Source organism: Oncorhynchus gorbuscha, linkage group LG04 (genome assembly GCF_021184085.1).
Source record: "Oncorhynchus gorbuscha isolate QuinsamMale2020 ecotype Even-year linkage group LG04, OgorEven_v1.0, whole genome shotgun sequence".
Classification (NCBI taxonomy): Eukaryota; Metazoa; Chordata; class Actinopteri; order Salmoniformes; family Salmonidae; genus Oncorhynchus; species Oncorhynchus gorbuscha.
The window spans coordinates 52819808-52845128 of NC_060176.1; the positions used below are offsets into that span (position 1 = coordinate 52819808).

The 25321-nt window shown below is 43.3% G+C and overlaps 1 protein-coding gene across 2 annotated transcripts in view; it reads left to right on the forward strand.

Moving 5' to 3' along the window:
* The window catches only part of LOC124034261 (LIM domain kinase 2-like), a 68948-nt gene that overhangs the window by 38287 nt on the left and 5340 nt on the right, over nucleotides 1-25321 (forward strand). For both annotated transcript variants that reach the window (XM_046347194.1, XM_046347193.1), the window contains exons 2-10: nucleotides 7680-7776; nucleotides 13562-13697; nucleotides 18651-18760; nucleotides 19207-19395; nucleotides 19824-19929; nucleotides 20494-20708; nucleotides 20846-21032; nucleotides 23842-23928; nucleotides 24753-24884. In XM_046347194.1, the coding sequence (XP_046203150.1) occupies nucleotides 13680-13697; nucleotides 18651-18760; nucleotides 19207-19395; nucleotides 19824-19929; nucleotides 20494-20708; nucleotides 20846-21032; nucleotides 23842-23928; nucleotides 24753-24884 (1044 nt within the window). In that variant the 5' untranslated portion in view covers nucleotides 7680-7776; nucleotides 13562-13679. The remainder of the gene's footprint in view (nucleotides 1-7679; nucleotides 7777-13561; nucleotides 13698-18650; nucleotides 18761-19206; nucleotides 19396-19823; nucleotides 19930-20493; nucleotides 20709-20845; nucleotides 21033-23841; nucleotides 23929-24752; nucleotides 24885-25321) is intronic.

Genomic DNA, 25321 nt, shown 5'->3' on the forward strand with positions numbered 1-25321 from the left:
CCGCTCAAGAAAAAAATAGGCCCACGGTTGAATCTAGTTGATGATCCCTGCTCTACATGCTACCTTCTTTTCACTCTGTCATTTAGGTTAGTATTGTGGAGTAACTACAATGTTGTTGATCCATTATCAGTTTTCTCCTATCACAGCCATTAAACTATTTTAAATGTTTTAAAGTCACCATTGGCCTCATGGTGAAATCCCTGAACTGTTTCCTTCCTCTCCGGCAACTGAGTTGGGAAGGACACCTGTATCTTCGTAGTGACTGGGTGTATTGATACACTATCCAAAGTGTAATTAATACAGTGCCTTGCGAAAGTATTTGGCCCCCTTGAACTTTGCGACCTTTTGCCACATTTCAGGATTCAAACATAAAGATATAAAACTGTATTTTTTTGTTGTGAAGAATCAACAACAAGTGGGACACAATCATGAAGTGGAACGACATGTCTTTTGGATATTTCAAACTTTTTTAACAAATCAAAAGCTGAAAAATTGGGCGTGCAAAATTATTCAGCCCCTTTACTTTCAGTGCAGCAAACTCTCTCTAGAAGTTCAGTGAGGATCTCTGAATGATCCAATGTTGACCTAAATGACTAATGATGATAAATACAATCCACCTGTGTGTAATCAAGTCTCAGTATAAATGCACCTGCACTGTGATAGTCTCAGAGGTCCGTTAAAAGCGCAGAGAGCATCATGAAGAACAAGGAACACACCAGGCAGGTCCGAGATACTGTTGTGAAGAAGTTTAAAGCCGGATTTGGAAAGAAAAAAAATTCCCAAGCTTTAAACATCCCAAGGAGCACTGTGCAAGCGATAATATTGAAATGGAAGGAGTGTATCAGACCACTGCAAATCTACCAAGACCTGGCCGTCCCTCTAAACTTTCAGCTCATACAAGGAGAAGACTGGTCAGAGATGCAGCCAAGAGGCCCATGATCACTCTGGATGAACTGCAGAGATCTACAGCTGAGGTGGGAGACTCTGTCCATAGGACAACAATCAGTCGTATATTGCACAAATCTGGCCTTTATGGAAGAGTGGCAAGAAGAAAGCCATTTCTTAAAGATATCCATAAAAAGTGTCATTTGAAATATCCAATAAATGTCGTTCCACTTCATGATTGTGTCCCACTTGTTGTTGATTCTTCACAAAAAAATACAGTTTTATATCTTTATGTTTGAATCCTGAAATGTGGCAAAAGGTCGCAAAGTTCAATGGGGCCGAATACTTTCGCAAGGCACTGTCAGTTCACCATGCTCAAAGGGATATTCAATGTATGCGTTTTTATTTTTACCAATAGGGGCCCTTCTTTGCAAGGCATTGGAAAACCTCCCTGGCCTTTGTTATTGAAATTCACTGCTTGAATGAGGGACCATACAGATGAATTGTATGCGTGGGGTACAGAGATGAGGTAGTCATACAAAAAATCATGTTAAACACTATTATTGCACAAAGAGTGAGTCCAGGCAACTTTTTATGACTTGTTAAGCAAATGTTTACTCCTGAACTTATTTAGGCTTGCCATAGCAAAGGAGTTGAATCCTTATTGACTCGACATTTCAGCTTTGTAAAAAAATTCTAAAATAATCATTCCACTTTGACGTTATGGGGTTGTGTGTGTGTGTGTGTGTGTGTGTGTAGGCAGGCCATTGACACAAAATCAACATTTAATCCATTTTAAATTCAGTCTAACACAACAAAATGTGGAAAGAGTCAAGTGCTGTGAATACTTTCTGGAGGCACTGTACATAGTGGATTAGAATAACACAGCAACAAACAAAAAAACAGTACCCCTATAACCATGGTATTTGCAATTACTCAGAATTGCAGGTATTTCCCTATCTTCTTATTTCCTTAAGAAAAATGTGACTATGCAAAAAGAGTAGATAAAATGTTATTTGTCACATGCTTCGTAAACAACAGGTGTGGACTAAGTGAGATGCTTACTTACAGGCATTACATTACATTACATTTAAGTCATTTAGCAGACGCTCTTATCCAGAGCGACTTACAAATTGGTGCATTCACCTTATGACATCCAGTGGGACAGTCACTTAACAATAGTGCATCTAAAACTTAGGTGGGGTGAGAGAGATTACTTAACCTATCCTAGGTATTCCTTAAAGAGGTGGGGTTTCAGGTGTCTCCGGAAGGTGGTGATTGACTCCGCTGTCCTGGCGTCGTGAGGGAGTTTGTTCCACCATTGGGGGGCCAGGGCAGCGAACAGTTTTGACTGGGCTGAGCGGGAGCTGTACTTCCTCAGTGGTAGGGAGGCGAGCAGGCCAGAGGTGGATGAACGCAGTGCCCTTGTTTGGGTGTAGGGCCTGATCAGAGCCTGGAGGTACTGAGGTGCCGTTCCCCTCACAGCTCCGTAGGCAAGCACCATGGTCTTGTAGCGGATGCGAGCTTCAACTGGAAGCCAGTGGAGAGAACGGAGGAGCGGGGTGACGTGAGAGAACTTGGGAAGGTTGAACACCAGACGGGCTGCGGCGTTCTGGATGAGTTGAAGGGGTTTAATAGCACAGGCAGGGAGCCCAGCCAACAGCGAGTTGCAGTAATCCAGACGGGAGATGACAAGTGCCTGGATTAGGACCTGCGCCGCTTCCTGTGTGAGGCAGGGTCGTACTCTGCGGATGTTGTAGAGCATGAACCTACAGGAACGGGCCACCGCCTTGATGTTAGTTGAGAACGACAGGGTGTTGTCCAGGATCACGCCAAGGTTCTTGGCGCTCTGGGAGGAGGACACAATGGAGTTGTCAACCGTGATGGCGAGATCATGGAACGGGCAGTCCTTCCCCGGGAGGAAGAGCAGCTCCGTCTTGCCGAGGTTCAGCTTGAGGTGGTGATCCGTCATCCACACTGATATGTCTGCCAGACATGCAGAGATGCGATTCGCCACCTGGTCATCAGAAGGGGGAAAGGAGAAGATTAATTGTGTGTCGTCTGCATAGCAATGATAAGAGAGACCATGTGAGGTTATGACAGAGCCAAGTGACTTGGTGTATAGCGAGAATAGGAGAGGGCCAAGAACAGAGCCCTGGGGGACACCAGTGGTGAGAGCGCGTGGTGAGGAGACAGATTCTCGCCACGCCACCTGGTAGGAGCGACCTGTCAGGTAGGACGCAATCCAAGCGTGGGCCGCGCCGGAGATGCCCAACTCGGAGAGGGTGGAGAGGAGGATCTGATGGTTCACAGTATCGAAGGCAGCCGATAGATCTAGAAGGATCTAGAAGGATGAGAGCAGAGGAGAGAGAGTTAGCTTTAGCAGTGCGGAGCGCCTCCGTGACACAGAGGAGAGCAGTCTCAGTTGAATGACTAGTCTTGAAACCTGACTGATTTGGATCAAGAAGGTCATTCAGAGAGAGATAGCGGGAGAGCTGGCCAAGGACGGCACGTTCAAGAGTTTTGGAGAGAAAAGAAAGAAGGGATACTGGTCTGTAATTGTTGACATCGGAGGGATCGAGTGTAGGTTTTTTCAGAAGGGGTGCAACTCTCGCTCTCTTGAAGACGGAAGGGACGTAGCCAACGGTCAGGAATGAGTTGATGAGCGGGGTGAGGTAAGGGAGAAGGTCTCCGGAAATGGTCTGGAGAAGAGAGGAGGGGATAGGGTCAAGCGGGCAGGTTGTTGGGCGGCCGGCCGTCACAAGACGCGAGAACAGGCCCTTCCCAACAATGCAGAGAGAAATAATAGCATGATAAATAAATACACAATGAGTACCGATAGCTTGGCTATAAACACGGGTACGAGTTGATGTGCAAGGGTACGAGGTTATTGAGGGTGGTATATGCAGTTGAAGTCAGACGATTACATACACCTTAGCCAAATACATTTAAACTCAGTTTTTCACAATTCCTGCCATTTTAATCCTAGTAAAAATTCCCTGCCTTATGTCAGTTAGGATTAGACCGATTTTAATTGGAATGGCCGATTTTCAAGTTTTCATAACAATCGGAAATCTGTATTTTTGGGTGCCGATTTTGCAGTTTTATTTATTTATTTTTATACCTTTTATTTAACTAGGCAGGTCAGTTAAGAACACATTCTTATTTTCATTGACGGCCAAGGAACAGTGGGTTCAGGGGCAGAATGACAGATTTGTACCTTGTCAGCTCGGAGGATTTGAACTTGCAACCTTCCGGTTACTAGCCCAACGCTCTAACCACAAGGCTACCCTGCCGCAATCTGTAGTCTGGCTTTTTTATGGTGATTTTGGAGCAGTGGCTTCTTCCTTGCTGAGCGGCCTTTTAGGTTATGTCGATACAGGACTCGTTTTACTGTGGATATACAGTGGGGCAAAAAAGTATTTAGTCAGCCACCAATTGTGCAAGGTTCTCCCACTTAAAAAGATGAGAGAGAGGCCTGTCATTTTCATTATAGGCACACTTCAACTATGACAGACAAAATGAAAAAAAAAATTGTAGGATTTTTAATGAATTTATTTGCAAATTATGGTGGAAAATAAGTATTTGGTCAATAACAAAAGTTTCTCAATACTTTGTTATATACCCTTTGTTGGCAATGACAGAGGTCAAACGTTTTCTGTAAGTCTTCAAGGTTTTCACACACTGTCGCTGGTATTTTGGCCCATTCCTCCATGCAGATCTCCTCTAGAGCAGTGATGTTTTGGGGCTGTTGCTGGGCAACATGGACTTTCAACTCCCTCCAAAGATTTTCTATGGGGTTGAAATCTGGAGACTGGCTAGGCCACTCCAGGACCTTGAAATGCTTCTTACGAAGCCACTCCTTCATTGCCTGGACGGTGTGTTTGGGATCATTGTCATGCTGAAAGACCCAGCCACGTTTCATCTTTAATGCCCTTGCTGATGGAAGGAGGTTTTCACTCAAAATCTCACGATATATGGCCCCATTCATTCTTTCCTTTACACAGATCAGTCGTCCTGGTCCTCTTGCAGAAAAACAGCCCCAAAGCATGATGTTTCCACCCCCATGCTTCACAGTAGGTATGGTGTTCTTTGGATGCAACTCAGCATTCTTTGTCCTCCAAACACGACGAGTTGAGTTTTTACCAAAAGTTATTTTGGTTTCTTCTGACCATATGACAGTCTCCCAATCTTCTTCTGGATCATCCAAATGCTCTCTAGCAAACTTCAGACGGGCCTGAACATGTACTGGCTTAAGCAGGGGGACACGTCTGGCACTGCAGGATTTGAGTCCCTGGTGGCTTAGTGTGTTACTGGTGTTAGGCTTTGTTGCTTTGGTCCCAGCTCTCTGCAGGTCATTCACTAGGTCCCCCCGTGTGGTTCTGGGATTTTTGCTCACCGTTCTTGTGATCATTTTGACCCCACGGGGTGAGATCTTGCTTGGAGCACCAGATCGAGGGAGATTATCAGTGGTCTTGTATGTCTTCCATTTCCTAATAATTGCTCCCACAGTTGATTTCTTCAAACCAAGCTGCTTACCTATTGCAGATTGTCTTCCCAGCCTGGTGCAGGTCTTCAATTTTGTTTCTGGTGTCCTTTAACAGCTCTTTGGTCATGGCCATAGTAGAGTGTGACTGTTTGAGGTTCTGGACAGGTGTCTTTTATACTGATAACAAGTTCAAACAGGTCCCATTAATACAGGTAACAAGTGGAGGACAGAAGAGCCTCTTAAAGAAGAAGTTACAGGTCTGTGAGAGCCAGAAATTGTGCTTGTTTGTAGGTGACCAAATACTTATTTTTCCACCATAATTTGCAAATAAATTCATTTAAAATCCTACAATGTGATTTTCTGGATTTCTTCCCATTTTGTCTGTCATAGTTGAAGTGTACCTATGATGAAAATTACAGGCCTCATCTTTTTAAGTGGGAGAACTTGCACAATTGGTGGCTGACCAAATACTTTTTTGCCCCACTGTAGATACTTTTGTACCTGTTTCTTCCAGCATCTTCACAATGTCCTTTGCTGGTGTTCTGGGATTGATTTGTACTTTTTGCACCACAGTATGTTCATCTCTAGGTGACACGTCTCCTTCCTGAGCGGTATGACTGCTGGGTGGTCACATGGTGTTTATACTTGCATACTATTGTTTGTACAGATGAACATGGTAACTTCAGGCATTTGGAAATTGCTCCCAATGATGAACCAGACCTGTTGAGGTCTACCTTTTTTTCTGAGGTCTTGGCTGAATTTTCTTCTCGATTTTCCCATGATGTCAAGCAAAGAGGCACTGAGTTTGAAGGTAGGCCTTGAAATACATCCACGGGTACACCTCCAACTGAATCAAATGATGTCAATTAGCCTGTCAGAAGCTTCTAAAGCCATGACATAATTTTCTGGATTTTTCCAAGCTGATTAAAGGCACAGTCACCTTAGTGCATGTAAACTTCTGACCCACTGGAATTGTGATACAGTGAAATAACATGTCTGTAAACAATTGTTGGGAAAATTACTTGTCATGTACAAAGTAGATGTCCTAACTGACTTGCCAAAACTGTAGTTTGTGAACAAGAAATTGTGGAGTGGTTGAAAAACGAGTTTTAATGACTCCAACCTCAGTGTATGTAAACTTCTGACTTCAACTGTACATATATACTACGTGGTCAAAAGTATGTGGACCAACCTTCAAATTAGTGAATTTGGCTATTTCAGCCACACCCGTTGCTGACAGGTGTATGAAATCGAGCACACACCCATGCAATCTCAATAGACAAACACTGGCATTAGAATGGCCGTAAATGAAGAGCTCAGTAACTTTCAACGTGGCACCTTCATAGAATGCCACCTTTCCAACTAGTCAATTTGTCCAATTCCTGGCCTTGACTGGCCTGCACAAAGCCCTAACCTCAACCCCATCGAACACCTTTGGGATGAATTAGAATGCCGACTGCGAGCCAGGCCTAATCGCCTGACATCAGTGCCCGACCTCATTAATGGTATTTTGGCTGAATTCAAACAAGTACCCGCAGCAATGTTCCAACATCTCTAGTGTCAAGCCTTCCCAGAAGAGTGGTAGCTGTTATAGCAGCAAATGGGAGATCAACTCCATATTAATGTCCATGATTTTGGAATGAGATGTTCGACAAGCAGGTGTCCACATACGTTTGGTCATGTAGTGTAGGTAGGGGTGAAGTGACTAGGCAACAGGATAGATAATTAACAGTAGCAGCAGCGTATGTGATGAGTCAAAATAGTGCAAAAATGGTCAATGCAGATAGCTACACGGACTTTTTGGCTAACTATTTAAGTTTTATTGCTTGGGGGTTCAGGGGTCCTTTTGGTTCCAGACTTTATCAGTACCGCTTGCTGTGTAGTAGCAAAACAGTCTATGACTTGGTTGGCTGGAGTCTTTGACTATTTTTAAAGGCCTTCCTCTGAAACCACCTGGTTTAGAGGTCCTGGATGGCAGGGAGCGCTGCCCCAGTGATGTACTGTGCCGTACGCACTACCCTCTGTAGTGCCTTGCAGTCAAATGTCAAGCAGTTGCCATACCAAGCGGTGATGCAGCCAGTCAAGATGCTCTCAATGGTGCAGCTGTAGAACTTTTTGAGGATCTAAGGGCCCATGACAATTATTTCCCTGAGGGGAAATGGCTCACATCAACATCACATGTATGAGCCACACCTTTGTTCAGTCAACAAAACATATTCAGAAATTCATTGCTACTGTGATATCACTTTTATGGATGGATGGATGGAGTATGCTTTTCCTTTAACGAAATCCTTGAACCCTACAGGCACACATGGACGCCACTGTGCGGGTTGCGGAGGAGTGATTCAAGATGCATTCAATGTGAAAGTTCTGCAAGGAACTTGGCACAATACCTGTTTTCAGTAAGTCATACTTTTAAATGTGGATTTCAGTTATATTCACTGATTTATTTAATTGACAATTTATTGTAGGAATCACGTGCTGTTTGCACTACGCATTAGAACTGTTTTGACATTAAATAAGCAGCATTGACGTCAACAATGGACTGTTTTGCTGGTCAACATACAGCTTTTGACAATTTCAGGGATTCTTTAGAAATGGACTTGTGGGTAGTCCTACAGAATCCTACCTGTCCTGTGAAATGTTTCATCATCATTTTCGGCAGGAATGTCTCTGTTCAGTGTTCAAACTATTCTACAGTAACGCAGAACTCAATTACAGTACTTATTGAAAATCTAATCACTCAAATCCCATTTGCTGATACCACCATTCTACTTTTTTTTCTTCAAACCATTGTAATTAGGTGGTAGATATTTGTTTTCCTTTTGCCTTATTAAAGGTGGAAAATAATAGACATGAGGCATTATTCGCACATGAATTTGCATGGGTCACAGGGACACAGAGGATCCCACCACCTCTCTCTCCGGCCTTGTGGACTTTGGCCCTAGCAGTTTCTCTTCGTCCTGTGGCTTAGTCATTGTCAGGATTGAGACTGTCTGGCATTCTCCGGTCACTGGCCCCCAGTGACAGTGATAACCCTCTAGACTTGGGATGAACAGAGGTCAATATGGTAGGACAATATGTACAGACGCTCAAATAAAAACCATTTTTAGCTCCCATAGCTCTTTGTGAAATACGATCACTCCGGTTTTGTTTTCCCAGAAGAGAATGTATAGATGTGATGATGGTGCTTCAGTTAGATAAGCAGTCCAAGAGTCATGGTCTAGATGATGATTCGCCCCACAGCGTTTTTGTGGAATGGAAAGTTGGGATTGAGGGCAGAGTCACAGCAGCTCTGTTCATATAATCAGGAGAGGGAGTGTATTTCTGACACTCACTGTGCCCATCCAGCACACAACGTGACGTAACACGAATGAAAGAATAGAACTGATGAATAGTTGAATGGAACTGAATAAAGTAGAGCTGTTTTTCTAGAGCTCTGGATTCCCCCTGAATGTAATAAATTAATTAGGAATAAAGCCTAAGAGGACGCCAAATTCACATCATATCATTTCAGTAGTCTCCCTTGGGTAGAAGGAGCTTGAAATCTGTGAGTGTTCCTTAGCCCAAGCACTCAAATTTCAAACAAAGCTTTTCAGCAACAGTGTCCTTATATAACCCAGGATGTGGGTCTCTTTCTCTTTTTCTATAATGGCTCTTTTATAGAACCACTGAACCGTGTGTCAGTTCAAAAGCCAAGTCCTTGATACAGCTGTGCAATTCTCACTCTCTCGCTGTCAGTCTGTGTCTGGGCATTTCCATGTAAAAAGCCCCATGAGAACTTAACATGTGAAGTTCATCCAATTTGGTGAATAATAAAAGCTAAGAGTCAATTAAGGCATATATATTGTTCAACCATTTTCCATACTAAAAATCTTGATTATGTAAAGGCTTTGATTTCTGGTCTAACATATGGAAAAGGGGTCTGAGAACATCTAGCAGAAAGTCAAATTTCACATTTCTCTCCCTCATGAAAAGGGAGGATAATGGAAGTTCAGACGTAACAAGGTAGACCTACTAATTAGTTATTGATTTTACTGATACAATTTGGTTTATGATTTAAAATGAGTCATTCTGTTACTAAATCGGTAACTCTCTCTCTCTCTCCCCGCTTTCTTGTTAATATCGCTGACACCTACCCATGAGCCTCCTCTCTTTCCATTTACTGTAACCAGCCCTCTCACCCGCTGAGCTCTGACCGCCACCGGATGTCCATGGACGTTGAGAAATTGTAATTTGGTCAGTCCAAATTTTAACCAGGCATAGACTACTGTTTCACAAGTTCGTACAGAAAAGTAGAGTATAGTACTGTACAGTGAAGAGTGGCGTATCGGTCAGTACAATACTGTAGAGTTTAGTACAGTAGAGCACACGAGTACTGTATATTTTACTGTACTGAACGATACTTTGCTGTGCTGTACTCTGCTGTACTGTGATGTCCAAACCTTTTTAAATAGAAAAATCAGTCTCTGCGTCATTCTGTTACCGTGGAATTGCCCCTTTGTCTCTCTCCCCCTCCTCCTTCTCTGTTCCTGCCCAAGACCACCTCAGTCATTTTCTGTGAAATTAACACTTTAGATGGAGCATCTGCTTTGGGAAAAACCGCCATCGAGCCAGACTACCGTACTGACGCTCAGCCAAGTGTGCTGGAGTTTAGCCCTCAGTAGTCAGACCCCCTGGCCCCAAATCTGCGCATTTTCTGGTACTTTGAGATGACAAAAGTCCTGTTTTTGTCAAATGTTATACACAAATTTTGTCCATGGAGGACACAATTCCTTTCACTCTCCGTGTGGGACATTGTCTAACTTTAAAGCAACTACAGTAGTTTCCTTTTCCATGTTACCCCTGGCTCCTATTGTGCACACAGTCCTGCACCTCCCCCAAGTTGTGCAGCATTGTGAAAGGCTGACGTTATCCCTGTTCCAGTAAAGCTGACATTCAGACGAATGTATAGGTAAAGACTAGACTAGACAGTGTGTGTGCCCCGCTGCCACATTCCTAGACAGCGATTCAGAGTCGTGGGCCAGCTGCTCCCGACACTGCACAGAGTCCTTTGTTTTTCCCAGGGAAAACTGGATTTTGCGTTGTCCCAAAGGACTGTCCTTTATGAGTCGATGTTAGTCCTCTAAAAGAGTTGAAGCCTTCTGGCTCAAGTCATAATGATAGTACTTTCCCCTTGTTAATTGTCTGTGGGGTCCAATAATGTAACGTTGATGTGTTTTGACTTGAGCTGTTACTCTCTGTTCACATTGGTTGCCTTCTGAAATGAAAATGTGCTTTCACTTAGCCAATGATCTGGTGGCCACTGCTCTGGCTGGTTTGCTTTGGTTTGGTTACTCATGAGTCCCTTGATAACAGCCAGACCTGCATTGACCAATACCAACCATGATTGCAATGTGTGCTATTGTGTTCTTGATATGTTGTTATTAAATTGGATCTTCGTTGGCTAACATTGAAAGTTGTACATGCAGTCCATTAATACATATGATAAAGTTTGAGAGGTTTCGGGTTAAGTTCCGTGTTATGGCATCTTGAACTAGTGTTTCTTGTTTGCATTACTACGACACTGCTTCCCCATAGGCCTAGTGCTTAGTGTCAGTTTTCATCATAGAAAACTTAAGTATGTATTATAGTACACTACAACAAAAGGCATTAAAGTTGGCCTTCCACAGGTATAGTGGAATTGAGGAAATGGAATAAGTAATGTTTTCCCATTGGTGTTTGTTCATAGCATTGTTGGAGGACCAGTCCTTCCTCTCACCTGAGACAGATTTTTCTCTTCTTTTTTCCCCCCTTTTTTTCCCTTATTGGATAAGAAATGGCACCCGTGTTGTTTACTCTGCTGATTGAGGTGTTTGTAAGGTCAGATAGTCTAAAGGCCAAAACAACGATTATTTCTTCAGAGACATGACTGTAATCTTCAGTTATCTGTCATCCCCTACACTGGGATTGACAACCAATGTTTGTCATGAGGTATTGGGTTGTTTTGGAATGACAGGGAGGGAGGACACAGTGACTCAACAGGGACCAGCCAAGGTTACTTTGTTCAGTTTTACAGTGAAAGTTGTTTACCCTGCAGCATACCTGGGGCCCTTGTGAGACTCGTCTGTCCGGGGCACCACATTCTTCACACTTGTCGCGTGCGTGTTTGTCAGTGTAGTTCGTCGTTGCCTTCTGTTTCTGTTTGTTTCCGTGACTGTTATAAAAAATACTCCCATACAGTGCATGCCTAGCAAACAGACAGCCATGAGTACACAGGCAATATGCAGGTAGGACACTACTACTGACCACAGATTGGCTAGCAGACTAAACTGTTGTTCACAGAGGAGAGTATAGAGGAGGAAAAAGACTCGTGTTTTTAAAATGCAGTTCCTTTTTTTGTCACTTGTTTAGTCTCGTTTTGTAACCGGGGCGTATTGTCTCGTCAACATTCTGTCAGAATGTTGATCTTTATCTGGACAGACTTTCAGACCACCTCTGCTTTTCCACATAATCCCTCTGTGCACAGGAAGGCCCGGAAACCTCCTTTTCACTCTTTTCCTGCTTACCTATTCTTGCTTTCATTTCTGTGTGTGGGCTGCATTTCCTCACACAATTTACCAGAAGCTATTAACCACCTCTGTAAGGTTTACCCAGTAATTAACATTGTGTTAAAGAATGAACCATTGTAAAAGGGAATTGATTTACCTAATCTCCAGGAGTGGATTGTCTCTCCAAAGGCTGATCAATTGCGATTAGCTCTACTGCAGGGTTCAGAGATCACTGTGATCCACAGACCCAGGCCAGCAGTGGGCAAAACTACAGCAAATCCCCAGACCTTCACAGGGAGCTGTCTGTGTAAGTGGGTTGCCAGTGTCGTGCCTTCATCTCGTTGACAGAGGTGTGGAATTGATTGTGTGCCTGACACAGCTTAACCTGGTGCCACCATTTTGCATAACCTGTGAAACTTTCGGAAGGTGCGCTCAGAGCCTGAAGGTGCTCTCTCTGCAACTTCAGCATTTCTAACTCTGAACGTTTCGTGACTAAGTCCGAGCCATACTTTTCTGCCTGATTTGCCAAGTTTCACACCAGTCAAGGATGTGGATCAATCCGCTCTTGAGTAGTGGCATGGCAGGATAATTGGTCTAATCATTGTATTAACCACAATTTAAGTTGATACCCCTTCACCGGGCTGTAGATGGTTGTCAGGGTTTCTGTCCGAAAGGTGCTGCAGCCTCTCCAGAAACATCTGGAACATATTAAGATGCTGGAATGTGGCTGTGGACAGGGAGGGCTGAGGGCAGTGTTTGGTGTTGGTTGCTGGTATTTAGTACCAGGTTAATGACCATTGTTTCCCACCGTCTACTGCTTATCGCTTCATTCTTCTCTGAAACCACATCCCTCCGGTAGACACTGTGTGTGTAGTCACTAGTCACCCTGTTCTCAGTGTTGCCCACCTTGTGCTGGAGCACACCAATGAGACGTGACATGTCTCAGGAACAAGGTAGCCTACTTCTTCATCGTACCTGACGATCAGAGACGAGTACATACCGTCCTTCTAAAGAAAGGCCTGAAGCAACCGCTGCACTCCAGTGCAACATGGGAGTGGAAAGTATTATGTTCACCAGTGTCATTTCTCACATGATGAATGGCTTCTGCTGCACTGTGTCTAATGTGCCAGTTCCTCTCATTAAAGCATACTTTTACCTCCACACTCACTTTGTTGGTTGTTTGGTTGAGGGAAAGTTTACAGACAAGTCTGGTTAACTGTTTTGGCGTTGGTTAAACTATTTCCCAAGTTACCTGACTTCGATCGCACACTAAGCATATTTGTCTTTGTCAAATGCTGTTTTCTTTCAGGGTCTTTTTCAGGGTATTTCTGCTCTAGCTTTGTGTCTTGTTTATTTGTTTCTATATGTGTATGTCAAATCTCTCAGTTCAGTCAATACGTGAACGCTCACAGACTCCTTCATTGTTTGAGAGTGGACTCTCTGCTCAATTGGAATCTTTCAGGAGTCTAACACAAGCCTTTGAGATTGTCAACTTGTCTTTGAAATAATGCACCCAGGCTTTGTAGTGAGTCTCCTTTGAATGGCCTTGAAACAGATTGCTTTACGCTTGATATGGTCTCCACTGAAAGGATTTGTCTGTCCACTCTACTCCCTTCATTTCCTGCAGAGGTCATGAAGTGTGTTTTCCCATCCACAGGTGCTCGGAATGCTGTGACCACCTGACCAACTGGTACTATGAGAAGAATGGCAAGCTGTACTGCCGTAAACACTACTGGGAGAAGTTTGGGGAGCTGTGTCATGGCTGTTCTCTGCTCATGATTGGACCTGCCATGGTAAGTTGCCCCGTGTGAAATCAAGATGAACCCTGTTTGGCCCAGGATCCAGAGTATCAGGTATTATGATGCAGTAGGCTTCTAGCTTGGTTCACTTGGATCTCATGGAACATGAAGAGGACAGTGTTGGCGAAGAACCGTTATTAACTGTGTGGTTCCAGCCCTGGTATATCAGACCGTATACCCCGGGTATGACAAAACATTTTATTAACCAGTTTATAATAGCAATAAGGCATGAGGGGGTGTGGTATATGGCCAATGTACTGTGGCTAAGGGCTGTATCCAGGCACTCCGCAATGTTGTGCTTAAGAATAGCCCTTAGCCGTGTTATATTGGTCATATACCACACCCCCTCGTGCCTTATTGCTTAATTATAAACTGGGTGGTTTGAGCCCTGAATGCTGATTTGGCTGACAGCCGTGGTATATCAGACCACGGGTATGACACAACTTTTATTTTTACTGCTCAAATTACGTTGGTAACCAGTTTATAATAGCAATAAGGCACCTCGGGGTTTGTGGTGTATATGGCCAATATACCACGGCTAAGGGTTGTGTCCAGGCAATGACAAAGCTGTACATTAATATAATATTTGAATAATAATTAACTGTCAAGGTTACCATTGGATTCAGAGGTTAGATGTGTAGGGCCATACTCAAATAACACCAGTTCACAGTGAATCACTGTTCTTTTGATTTGAGTTCAGGGGTTTGTGGTCTAATAGGATCTGTTTTTCCTCTATGTACACAAATGATGGAACTGTCAGCTTTACCCCTGCCCCCTGTCCCCTGTCCCTCATCTGTGTTGTAACAAACATCTCCTTGGTGATTGAGGTCAATACTTATGTACAGACGAGGTCATGGGGGCTGGGCTATGGCTCAACAAGTAATCACCCACACTGAGCAGCCATACTTTGCATCCTGGTTGCTTTGAAAGATCGCCAACTGGACCTGAACCTTCTCTCTGAATCTGTGGAAGTTAGGTTCCCCATCACAATGTGTGTATTAGTTAGGTCCCCCATCATGGCCCTGCTCTGGTCTCTGTACAGTCTCCACAGTTCACTTCCTCCAGCACAATCTTTGGGGTGAAAACTGAGAACATGGAGTGATTTTGGAGCCAGTCCATCACCTGATTCGGTCCACTGCGGTGGAAAGTCAATGGATACTACGCACACTGCACCACCAGACCACCACACTGTTTATTGGGGATGGTTTTTGAAAGATCGACTATCTGTTATTAAGGGAAGGTTAGAATGGTTATGGTCTACTGCGATTGTCAAATCTATGTTTATCTTCCAGGATTAGACCATGAGCTCATGGTTATGATATGGAAGAGTCACTGAAGGCTGGATATTGGTTAGCTTTCTTGTTGTTTCATCAGTGCTATGGAATGCCCATGCCTCATGCATGGGGTTGGAGTGCTGTGAAACTTCATTTTAACAGTGTTATTGGCCCAATTTAAATCAGGTCTAAATTAAACTGCTGCTGGCACAAACAATTGTTGGTCACAAAAGGATGCTTTCTCTTCAACTGGATTAAAGGGGGTCCCAAAAGTATTCTTTTTTTAGAGCAAGAAGTTTGCCAGTAAGCAAAACACACAATGGGCCTTTCTATTTGTTCTTGGCCACATTGGCTCTGAAAGTGACATGCCAAGTATTTCTGGCAGAGTTTAATTGGCAGGCTTCTCTTAGATAGCAGCCGAACCAACACGGCGTAAAATCGTATGGATGTTGGGTCTTTCAGGAGAGGAGAGCAGTGTGGAGCAGGCAGCTACTTATGACCGTTGTGTGTTTGATGGGCAGGTTTCGGCACAAAACTGCATTCAGTTCTCCTAATTAGGAGATCGTGGCATGACATTTGTTTTCTTCAATTTTGCTTACTGTAAAACACGTTGTAAATCTGACACGTTGTAAATCTGACACGTTGTAAATCTGACACGTTGTAAATCTGACACGTTGTAAATCTGACACGTTGTAAGATCCTTTTTTGTTCCCTTTTATTTGGATGAGATGGGAAAATGACCTCAAGTGTGTTGTGTAAGAGACATTTCCTCTGGAGTCATGTTGGTCATACACACACACAAATGCACACTAGCCTAGCCTCCCCTCTGAGAGAGCCTGCACACACACAGCCACCTATGGACTATGACACAGCCATGTGTGTCTAGCTGTGGCTCCTTCAGGCTGTGTCTGACTGGGGTCAGTGTGGTAATGCTCCAGCCTGGAGGGTGGGAGGCACAGCCACAGATGCACACATGGCTTACATCACCCTGCCTAATCTCACTGCTGCCTGCAACGGCAACAATATCATTTCCCAACAGTCTTACTCATAGCAGCATACAATGAACAGCAGGGGGGGTAATGGAAAAGGTTATCCTACTTCAAAGACTACAGGTTTTCATTAATATCTTCACATTCCTTATACGTTATTCCCTGTTTGAATTCATCTGGGGGAAGAGCTTGCGTCTTGGCACAACAGCAGTCGTAAGACTCCGCTGGAAGTCTTAATACTGTAGATTATCTCCCCACACTCTCCAGGCCTCATATTTAGGTTTCCAGCTGCCTGCCCAGCCTTAAAAAGAAAGAATTGGGGGAGCGGTTGAGGTTTTATTGCCACATCCACCAGATAATTGCAGTTAAATGTGTTATTTTACAGGGTCAGCCATAGTAGCACAGTGCCCCTGGAGCAAATTAGGGAGAAGTGCCTTGCATAAGGGCACATCAACACATTTTTCACCTTGTCGACTTGGGTATTCGAACGAGCGATCTTTCAGTTACTGGCCAAACGCTACAGTGCATTTGGGAAATATTCAGACCCCTTGACTTTTTCCACGTCTTTTGTTATGTTACAGGCTTATTCTAATATGGATTCAACTGTCCCCCCCCCCCCCCCCCCAATCTACACAAAATACCCTATAATGACAAAGCAAAAACAGGTTTTTAGAAATGTTTGTAAATGTATTAAAAAATAAAAAGTATTCAGACCTTTAACTCAGTACTTCATTGATGAATCTTAGTACCAGTCTGAGAAGCTGCTCCGGAGTGCTCAGGACTTCATCAAGGATCTCTCTCTGTATTTTGCACCGTTCATTCTTCCCTCGATCCTGACTAGTCTCCCAGTCCCTGCCTCCAAAAAACCTCTCCACAGCAGGATGCTGCCACCACCATCTTGGTTTCATCAGACCAGAAAATCTTCTTTCTCATGGTCTGAGTCCTTTAGGTGCCTTTTGGCAAACTCCAAGCGGGCTGTCATGTGCCTTTTACTGAGGAGTGGCTTCCGTCTGGCCACTCTACCATAAAGGTCTGATAGGTGGAGTGCTGCAGAGATGGTTGTCCTCCTGGAAGGTTCTCCCATCTCCACAGAGGAACTCTGGAGCTCTGACAGAGTGACCATCGGGTTCTTGGGCACCTCCCTGATCAAGGACCTTCTCCCCTGATTGCTCAGTTTGGCCGGTAGCCAAATCTAGGAAGAGTCTTGGTGGTTCCAAACTTCTTCCATTTAAGAATGATGGAGGCCACTGTGTTCTTGGACCTTCAATGCTGCAGACATTTTTTGGTACCCTTCCCAGATCTGTGCCTCGACACATTCTTGTCTCGGAGCACTATGGACAATTCTTTCAACCTCATAGTTTGGTTTTTGCTCGGACATGCACTGTCAGCTGTGGGACCTTATATAGACAGGTGTGTGCCTTTCCAAATCATGTCCAATCAATTGAATTTACCACAGGTGGACTCCAAGTTGTAGAAACATCTCAAAGATCATCAATGGAAACAGGATGCACCTGAGCTCAATTTCGAGTCTCATAGCAAAGGGTCTGAATACTTATGTAAATAAGGTATTTCTGTTTGTTATTTGTAATACATTTGCAAAGATTTCTAAAAACCTGTTTGTGCTTTGTCATTATGGGGGGTTGTGTGTAGATTGAGGATGTTTTATTTATTTAATCCATTTTTGAAATAAGGCCGTAACGGAGCAAAATGTGGAAAAAGTAAAGGGGTCTGAATACTTTCCGAATGCATTGTATAACCTCAGGACCCTCTGCTATGGCACAGGCCCTGTTTGTACTTGTCCCTTGCTTTAGAGGGTGAATATTGGGGATCGGGTTAAAAAAAAAATCAATACAGTAGAGTTTTGCAATTTGTTACATTTATTTTTGACTATTGATTCTCCCCTCAAAAAAAGGTAGTTTTTGCTAGGTAGTTGACTTTAGCTAGTCGGCTAGTCGTTAGCTACTTCAGTATTTCTCTAGTTTGGCCTCAATCTTCTTAAATGCTGAGGTACCATGTTTTCAGCACTTATTTTCCCCCATGACTTATCAAAACTCGTTTTTATTATGACTCTCGATTGTCCCTTCTGCAGCAGAGACCTAGTGAGCAATATGTTTGGAACATTGAATTGCAATTCAATCTATGTATCAAATCGCAATACATTTTGAATCATGATAAATTGTGAAATGTATAGAAGCACAATGCATATCGTATCGTGATATTGTCTGGAAATTCACAGCTATAATGGATAAGTTGATTTAATTTAGCATGAGTGCAGGGCCAACAGATTGGGAGTGTGTTAGTAGATAAAAGGGATAAAAAGTTGATGACCGTAGATAAAAAGGGAATGAGTAAGCGAGAGGGTGTGAGAAAAGTTGGCGAGGGTGTGAGGTGAGAGTGTCAGCAAGGTGTGCTGTGATTGGAAAAGGCAGGGCTTAGGAGCTGGGAGGTAGATGACATCATAGCAGATTCCAGACAGGCTGAGAGTGGAGCAGCTGTTACTGACTGTGTTACTGCCACAAAGAGAGGACAACACACACGCCAACACGGGACAATACAGAACACCACACAGTGTACAACACAGCTCAGCACAGCAGGATCACCCTGAAGAATTCTCTGCTTGGACCTGGAACACCATGGGAAAGATCAAAGCCAGGAGACAAACTCACCTTTATCTGTTCTTCCAGGTGGCTGGAGAATACAATTATCACCCAGAATGCTTTGTATGTCTGAGCTGCAAGGTGGTCATCGAGGACAGAGACACCTACGCCTTGGTGGAGCGATCCAAGCTGTACTGGTGAGGGTTGTTTTACTATCTACTGCTCACAGAATTGTTGGTTTTATTCGTTCAGATTCTGTTTGTAAGTATGGTGTTGGGTCAGATGTTGATAGAGGCAACTAGGGAATGTGGTGTTTGTTATTGCAAACCGTCAACATCACTCTTTCTGATTGATCTTTTAGGAATCTGGTGCGTCTGTCACACTGTAGAGTCCCCTCTATAGTCCGACTCTCTGCATACCCCTCCTTTTTCTCCAATAAAACGTTATTGTTCCCCAAAGGGAAATTATTTAGCAGAAAAGTACTCAGATGAAAGTTGGAAGAAAGTAGAATAATTTGATGTTTAAACACTGATGAACACTTTTGAATACTTTAAGAACTGGTAAGAACTTAAAAAACATAATTATCCACAACAATACCCCTTATTCCTTGTTTGTTCTCTCCTCTCTCCTCCTCCCGGTGTAGTGGGAAGTGCTATAAGCAGGTAGTCCTGGCACCCGTGTTGGAGAAGCGTTCGGCTGACTCGGCCCTGGGCTCTCTGCCCCACACGGTCACCCTCATCTCTATGCCCTCTGCCACCAACAGCAAGAGGGGCTTCTCTGTCTCTGTCCTAAGAGACGTTGCCAGCGGCTCCTCTAGCGTTCAAGTCAAAGAGTGAGTGGATTGAACTGTCACACACAACTAGTGAATCTGTACACCCTTCACTATCTAGGCCTGAGTGGGACAGGGTGAGTCGTGTTCTGAAACGGATTATAGGTTTGTTGAAATAACAAGGCATTAGTCCTGATGTGTGTACATTACTAATACGATTATGTAATCTGGATTTAAAAGTTAAACCCCACATCTCTTTACTTTGGTGTTTATTATAGTCTTGATCCAGGTCAGGCAAAGGAGTCTCTCATTAGCTGATAGATGTACGAGATGTTGTGGACAGACGGACACACCCACCTCTGTATTGTCCAGGTGCTCACTGCTGATTGGACAACAGAACCAGCTCTCCGTTGACAGTCCTATATGGAGTCATAGTTCATTTTGATACTGGTGCTCCAGACTGACATGGCTATGTGCTGTATTTCTCTCAGGGTCAGAGGAATGCATATCAGCCCGGAGGTTCGGAATGCCATCCATGTTGGTGACCGGATTCTGGAGATCAACGGTCTTCCAGTGGGAACACTGATGGAGGAAGAGGTGAGTTGCAGGATCCAGCTTTTGACAGTACACTGAATAATAAAACATTGAAACTATTCAGACTATTCGGTTGTGACCCAGTGGTGTATAAAATGTGACTATTACATAAGTATTTGTTACTGTTACTCTAAAATAGATTTCGGAACATGTGGTCTTTGCATTCCATTCATTCTGCCTTCATTTAAACATTCTTTAGCTGGGAGAGGATGGCATCTGAAAGGACTCCAACACACAATCTCACAACACACCTCATTCAACCATGTTCATTCCAATGGTGCATTCACTAATTACATTTTAGTTCCCACCTTTCCTGTTTGCAACAAGGTGCATTCCAATTTAAATTATTTGGCTTCATTCAAGTCATGTAGTTTAAGTTAATTTGATAGCTCTTCGCGTTGTCAGGAATCCGGATCCTTTTCTCATTGGAACCCTGCCTAGTTCTAATTCCATCCTGTGTTCTGTATAGGCCTTATACCTCTCTCATTAGTGTTGCTTGCTCATGTTACTATGTCAGAGAGGACTTTGGCCTAGCAGATTATGTATTCTGATTGATTTATGTTTCAGGTGGAGGACCTCATTCATCGGACCAGTCAGACGCTGCATCTGCTCATAGAGTACGATCCAGTCAGGCAGCGGTTGGAAAGGCTCAGACTGGGGTCCTTGCACAACCGCTTGGGGGTCCCCGCCACCTCCCGCATGCGCCTGTCTTCACCCTCTGACAGTGTCCTGGAGAGGACAGATCTGGTGGATGATGCCACCCTAAAGAGGAGGTCTCTAAGGTACAGCTTAACCAGCCAACCTTGGGAGAGAGAGTCTAAGCATTGGGGCAAAAATTGAGAGATACAAAGTTATTTATTTGTTCCAGTAGAACCTGATCAATGTCTTACTGACCTTTGTTCCTCTCCGTCAATGGAAGGCGTAGCAACAGCATCTGTAAGTCCCCTGGGCCAGCCTCCCCTAAGGAACACCCTATCTTGACCCGGGACATCGGGCGCTCTGAATCCCTGCGCTCCTCCAGCAGCTGCTCTCATCGCATCTTCCGCCCCTGTGACCTCATCCATGGAGAGGTTCTGGGCAAGGGCTTCTTTGGCCAGGCTATCAAGGTCAGCTTTTCACTCAAAAATCAACATATTTTCCACACACATCTCACTCTGTATTTCCATACCTATTTGCTATAACTTTAGCCAAAGCCTAAATGAGTGCATGTGTCCACAGGCATAGAAGGAAGCTAAAGTAATTCCACTGCCTAAAAATAGTATAGCACCCTTTGCTGCCTCTAACAGCCACCCAATCAGTTGGCTGCCTGTTCTTAGTAAACTGATGGAGAGTTGTTTGACCAAATACAATGCTATTTTTCAGAGAACAAGTTAACTACTGAATTTCAGCATGCTTATAGAGAAGGGCACTCAACGTGTACTGCACTGACTCTGCACTGACAGCTGATTGGTTAAACATAAAGCTGTCCCAACCTAAAAACAGTATTGGTCAATTGAGTCATCTGTTCTTTCGACTCAATCGATTGGTCTACATTTTTAAATGTGTATTTTTCCATACATTCACACCCTGTGTGTTTTAATAAAATCAACTATGCACTGCGCTTGTCTGATGCTTTAAGCACACTGTTTGATGAAATGATTAAGGCACAAATGACTCGAGGGAGCCAGAGATCAAGAGCCCCCCCTCACAATTGTTTCTGATCTGCGTGCCAGTTATGATTTTTATATGCAAATGTTTGTGGAAACGTTTAATTTCAGTTATAATAACGTGTTTTTGTTATTTTGACAACGAGGTAAAACCAATAAAAAAAACAATACAAATATTGCAGGTATAAAATATCCTGATATAAATAAATAAATAAATAGCCACTTAATCAAATTGGCTATGCATGCAGGTTCATGTTCTTCAATCGCATGAATCTCTCTGCTCTGCCTGCCTGTAGAGACATGGTATCAACTATCACCTGGGTAGGGCCTCCCCCGTGGCGCAGTGGTTAAGGGTCGCTGTACTGCAGCGCCAGCTGCGCCACCAGATACTGGGTTCGCGCCCAGGCTCTGTCGTAACCGTCCGCGAGCGGGAGGTCTGTAGGGCGACGCACAATTGGCCTAGCGTCGTGCGGGTTAGGGAGGGTTTGGCCAGTAGGGAAATCCTTGTCTCAACGCGCACCAGCGACTCCTGTGGCGGGCCGGGTGCAGTGCGCGCTATCCAAGGTTGCACGGTGTTTCCTCCGACACATTGGTGCGGCTGGCTTCCGGGTTGGATGGCGCTGTGTTAAGAAGCAGTGTGGCTTGGTTGGGTTGTGTATCGGAGGACGCATGACTATCAACCTTCGTCTCTCCTGAGCCCGTACGGGAGTTGTAGCGATGAGACAAGATAGTAGCTACTAAACAATTGGATACCACGAAATTGGGGAGAAAAAGTGGTCAAATTCACACAATTAAAAATGAAAAAAAACTAGCACCTGGGTATGGCCGGCAACTCACGCTAGCAAACTTGCAACATTGTATAAACTATTCTGGGCACTCAGTTTCCCACGCCAGTGACCTCTGGACAGAGAGCAGTATTTGCACAAAGTAATCAGGTATTTTATGACGTTTACACTGGGTCAGAGCATGACATTTCTCCCTTTCCTGCTGAGGCTTGTCAGTGATTGAAAGGGAGAGAGCTGGAAAGATTTTTCAAATAAATTGAGGAACTATTGTCATTCTAAATTGATGTAAAATAGACTTTGTTTACTTGCTGTTTTGAGGTGTAGGAAAACATACTTTAAGAAGCTACATTTTATACATTTTACACGCAGGCTAGGTAGCCTATAAGCCTTCGTGAATTGATAGATGCAAACAAGTTATGAAACATTGAATGTACATGAATTGGCAGGATAGTTCAATCTGGAAGCCACACTCCCCTTCTTGACTCAACATTTTAAATTCTAGGCCTACACATGATCTTCACACATACTCTAGGCCTACACATGATCTTCACACATACTCTAGGCCTACACATGATCTTCACACATACTCTAGGCCTACACATGATCTTCACACATACTCTAGGCCTACACATGATCTTCACACATACTCTAGGCCTACACATGATCTTCACACATACTCTAGGCCTAAGTAATACTCTCACAAACGGTGTCAGGTTCAAAGGAGTAGCCAATTATGGAAAACCAATGCAATTTCACTTATTTTCTCAATTTGCTTGGTGTGCCAAGGCAAATAAATACCCTCGCGGCACGGATGCCTGTCTTAGTGATGTTCCATTCCCGTGGCCTCCGCAATGGATTCATCCACTGAGACAGGTATGCCATGATTGTGTCTTTTTGTGACTGCTCGACTAAACAAATCTCAATCAACAGCCTATCGACCAAACAATCGGCCAGTCGACTAAATGGGGTCTAGTTAAAAGAAATGTAGTTAAAAGTTATTGATAGTTGGCCCTAGTTAAAATACATTGATAGTTGGAGCTCTGTTGTTAGATTTCAGTGCAGCCTTTGATGTTAATGATCATGAATTGTTATTGAAGAAACTCACTTGCTATGTCTTTCCCTGCCATCCCATGGTTGGAGAGTTCTCTAATAGAACCCAGAGTGTTCTCCATTGGAAGCTCCTCTAACAGAAGATACAGTGCATTTAGAAAGTATTCAGACCCCTTGACTTTTTCCACATTTTGTTACATTACAGCCTTGTTCTACACACACACTTTTTTTTGTTTTGTTTTTTGCTTTGTTTGTATTTTAAATGTGTGTGAATGTCCATGTCTGTCAGTGTATGTGATTTATTGTCATGTTTCGTTTTTCTGTGGACCCTAGGAGTAGCTACTGCTTCCACAAAACCTAATAGGGATCCAAGTAAACAAATGACTCTCTCACATCTACACAGATCAGTGTTTTGTTTTTCTCCATTTTGACAGGTGACCCACAAAGCCACTGGTGAGGTGATGGTGATGAAGGAGCTGATTCGCTGTGATGAGGAGACCCAGAAGACCTTTCTAAAGGAGGTCAGTAGACTAATCTGGTTGTACATTGGGCCGTGATTTATTATACCCACAAATGAGAGCTTGCCAAATGTCCCTGTATTTGCTTCATAGATGGATTCCTTTAGGCCAACCTTATTATTTTTGTATGCATTTGCTCCAGTCCTCAGAGGGAAAAAATAAGCTTGGGATTTTTTTGCAAAGATAAAATATCTCCAATGTGTAAACTGATTACTGTGGTGATAAACACAATGTAATTGTGATAATGCCCTTGTGTAAGAGCTGTTTGGAAGAAGAAAAGAATTGCAGTTTCTTTATGATCTGGTGGGATGGAACTTTTGACCCACATGTCGTCACAATTTGATCTGCTTATAATAGACCAATGCTAGACCATCCTATCAGCCAATCAGAGATGTGTATCTAAATATCTTGACATTTCTTTCCTGTTGCCCACACAATCAGACTGAGCATTTCAAGGGCCAAAGGAGGCTCAGGGAAAGAAATGAAAAAAATATATTTCGGAGTTTATTCGTTAAATAAACACACCCAGTGAATTTAATAGACATACAGTGAAAATAAAATGACAGACTGCATGGTGGGGGCTTTAAAGGAAAACTCCACCCAAAAACTATATTTTGGTATTTGTTTCATTAGTCCATTGTTGACATGGTCCCAAAATATTTTGCTTGTCAGCAATCAAGTTTTCAAGATATGTAACTTTCAAAATACAGAAATCCTCCCAGTATGAAGCATTTTGCATCATGCAAAATGTGTCATATGGGGATGATTTCTGTATTTTTGAAAGTTACATATCTTGAAAACATACCTCTTTCTTTCTCTCTCCCCAGGTTAAAGTGATGAGAAGTCTGGAACATCCCCACGTGTTGAAGTTCATCGGCGTGCTATACAAGGACAAGAGGCTTAATTTAATAACCGAGTTTATCGAGGGAGGCACACTGAAGGATTTCATTAGAGACATGGTGTGTTTCAACTAGTTAAATTCACTTCACTCTCTTTATGCTCTCCCACTCCTCCAAAATAGCATTAATGTTGGCCTTGGGTCTGCTGTTAGTGTTTTCCTTAAAGGAGAAGTAATTTTTTACAACAAATCTAAATATTTTATGTAAATGGTATGTTATAGAAGGTTAAGACACCTTTTTGGTGATTTTATTTTTTATTTACTTACCCCAAACAGCGAATCCCTTCCTCATTCTTGTTGTGCGGTATAGGTGCCTGTAAAAAATGTGTACATGGGCTCCAAAAACACCCAAATACGTCCTTTTGGAAACAGCAAAGCTCTCAGTATATTGATACAGGTCTTTTTAAATGTTATACACATTAAATTGTGTCATTCCTAACTTTCCTAACTTATCCGCAACATTAAATTCAAGACCTGCATCACTATACTGAGAGTTTT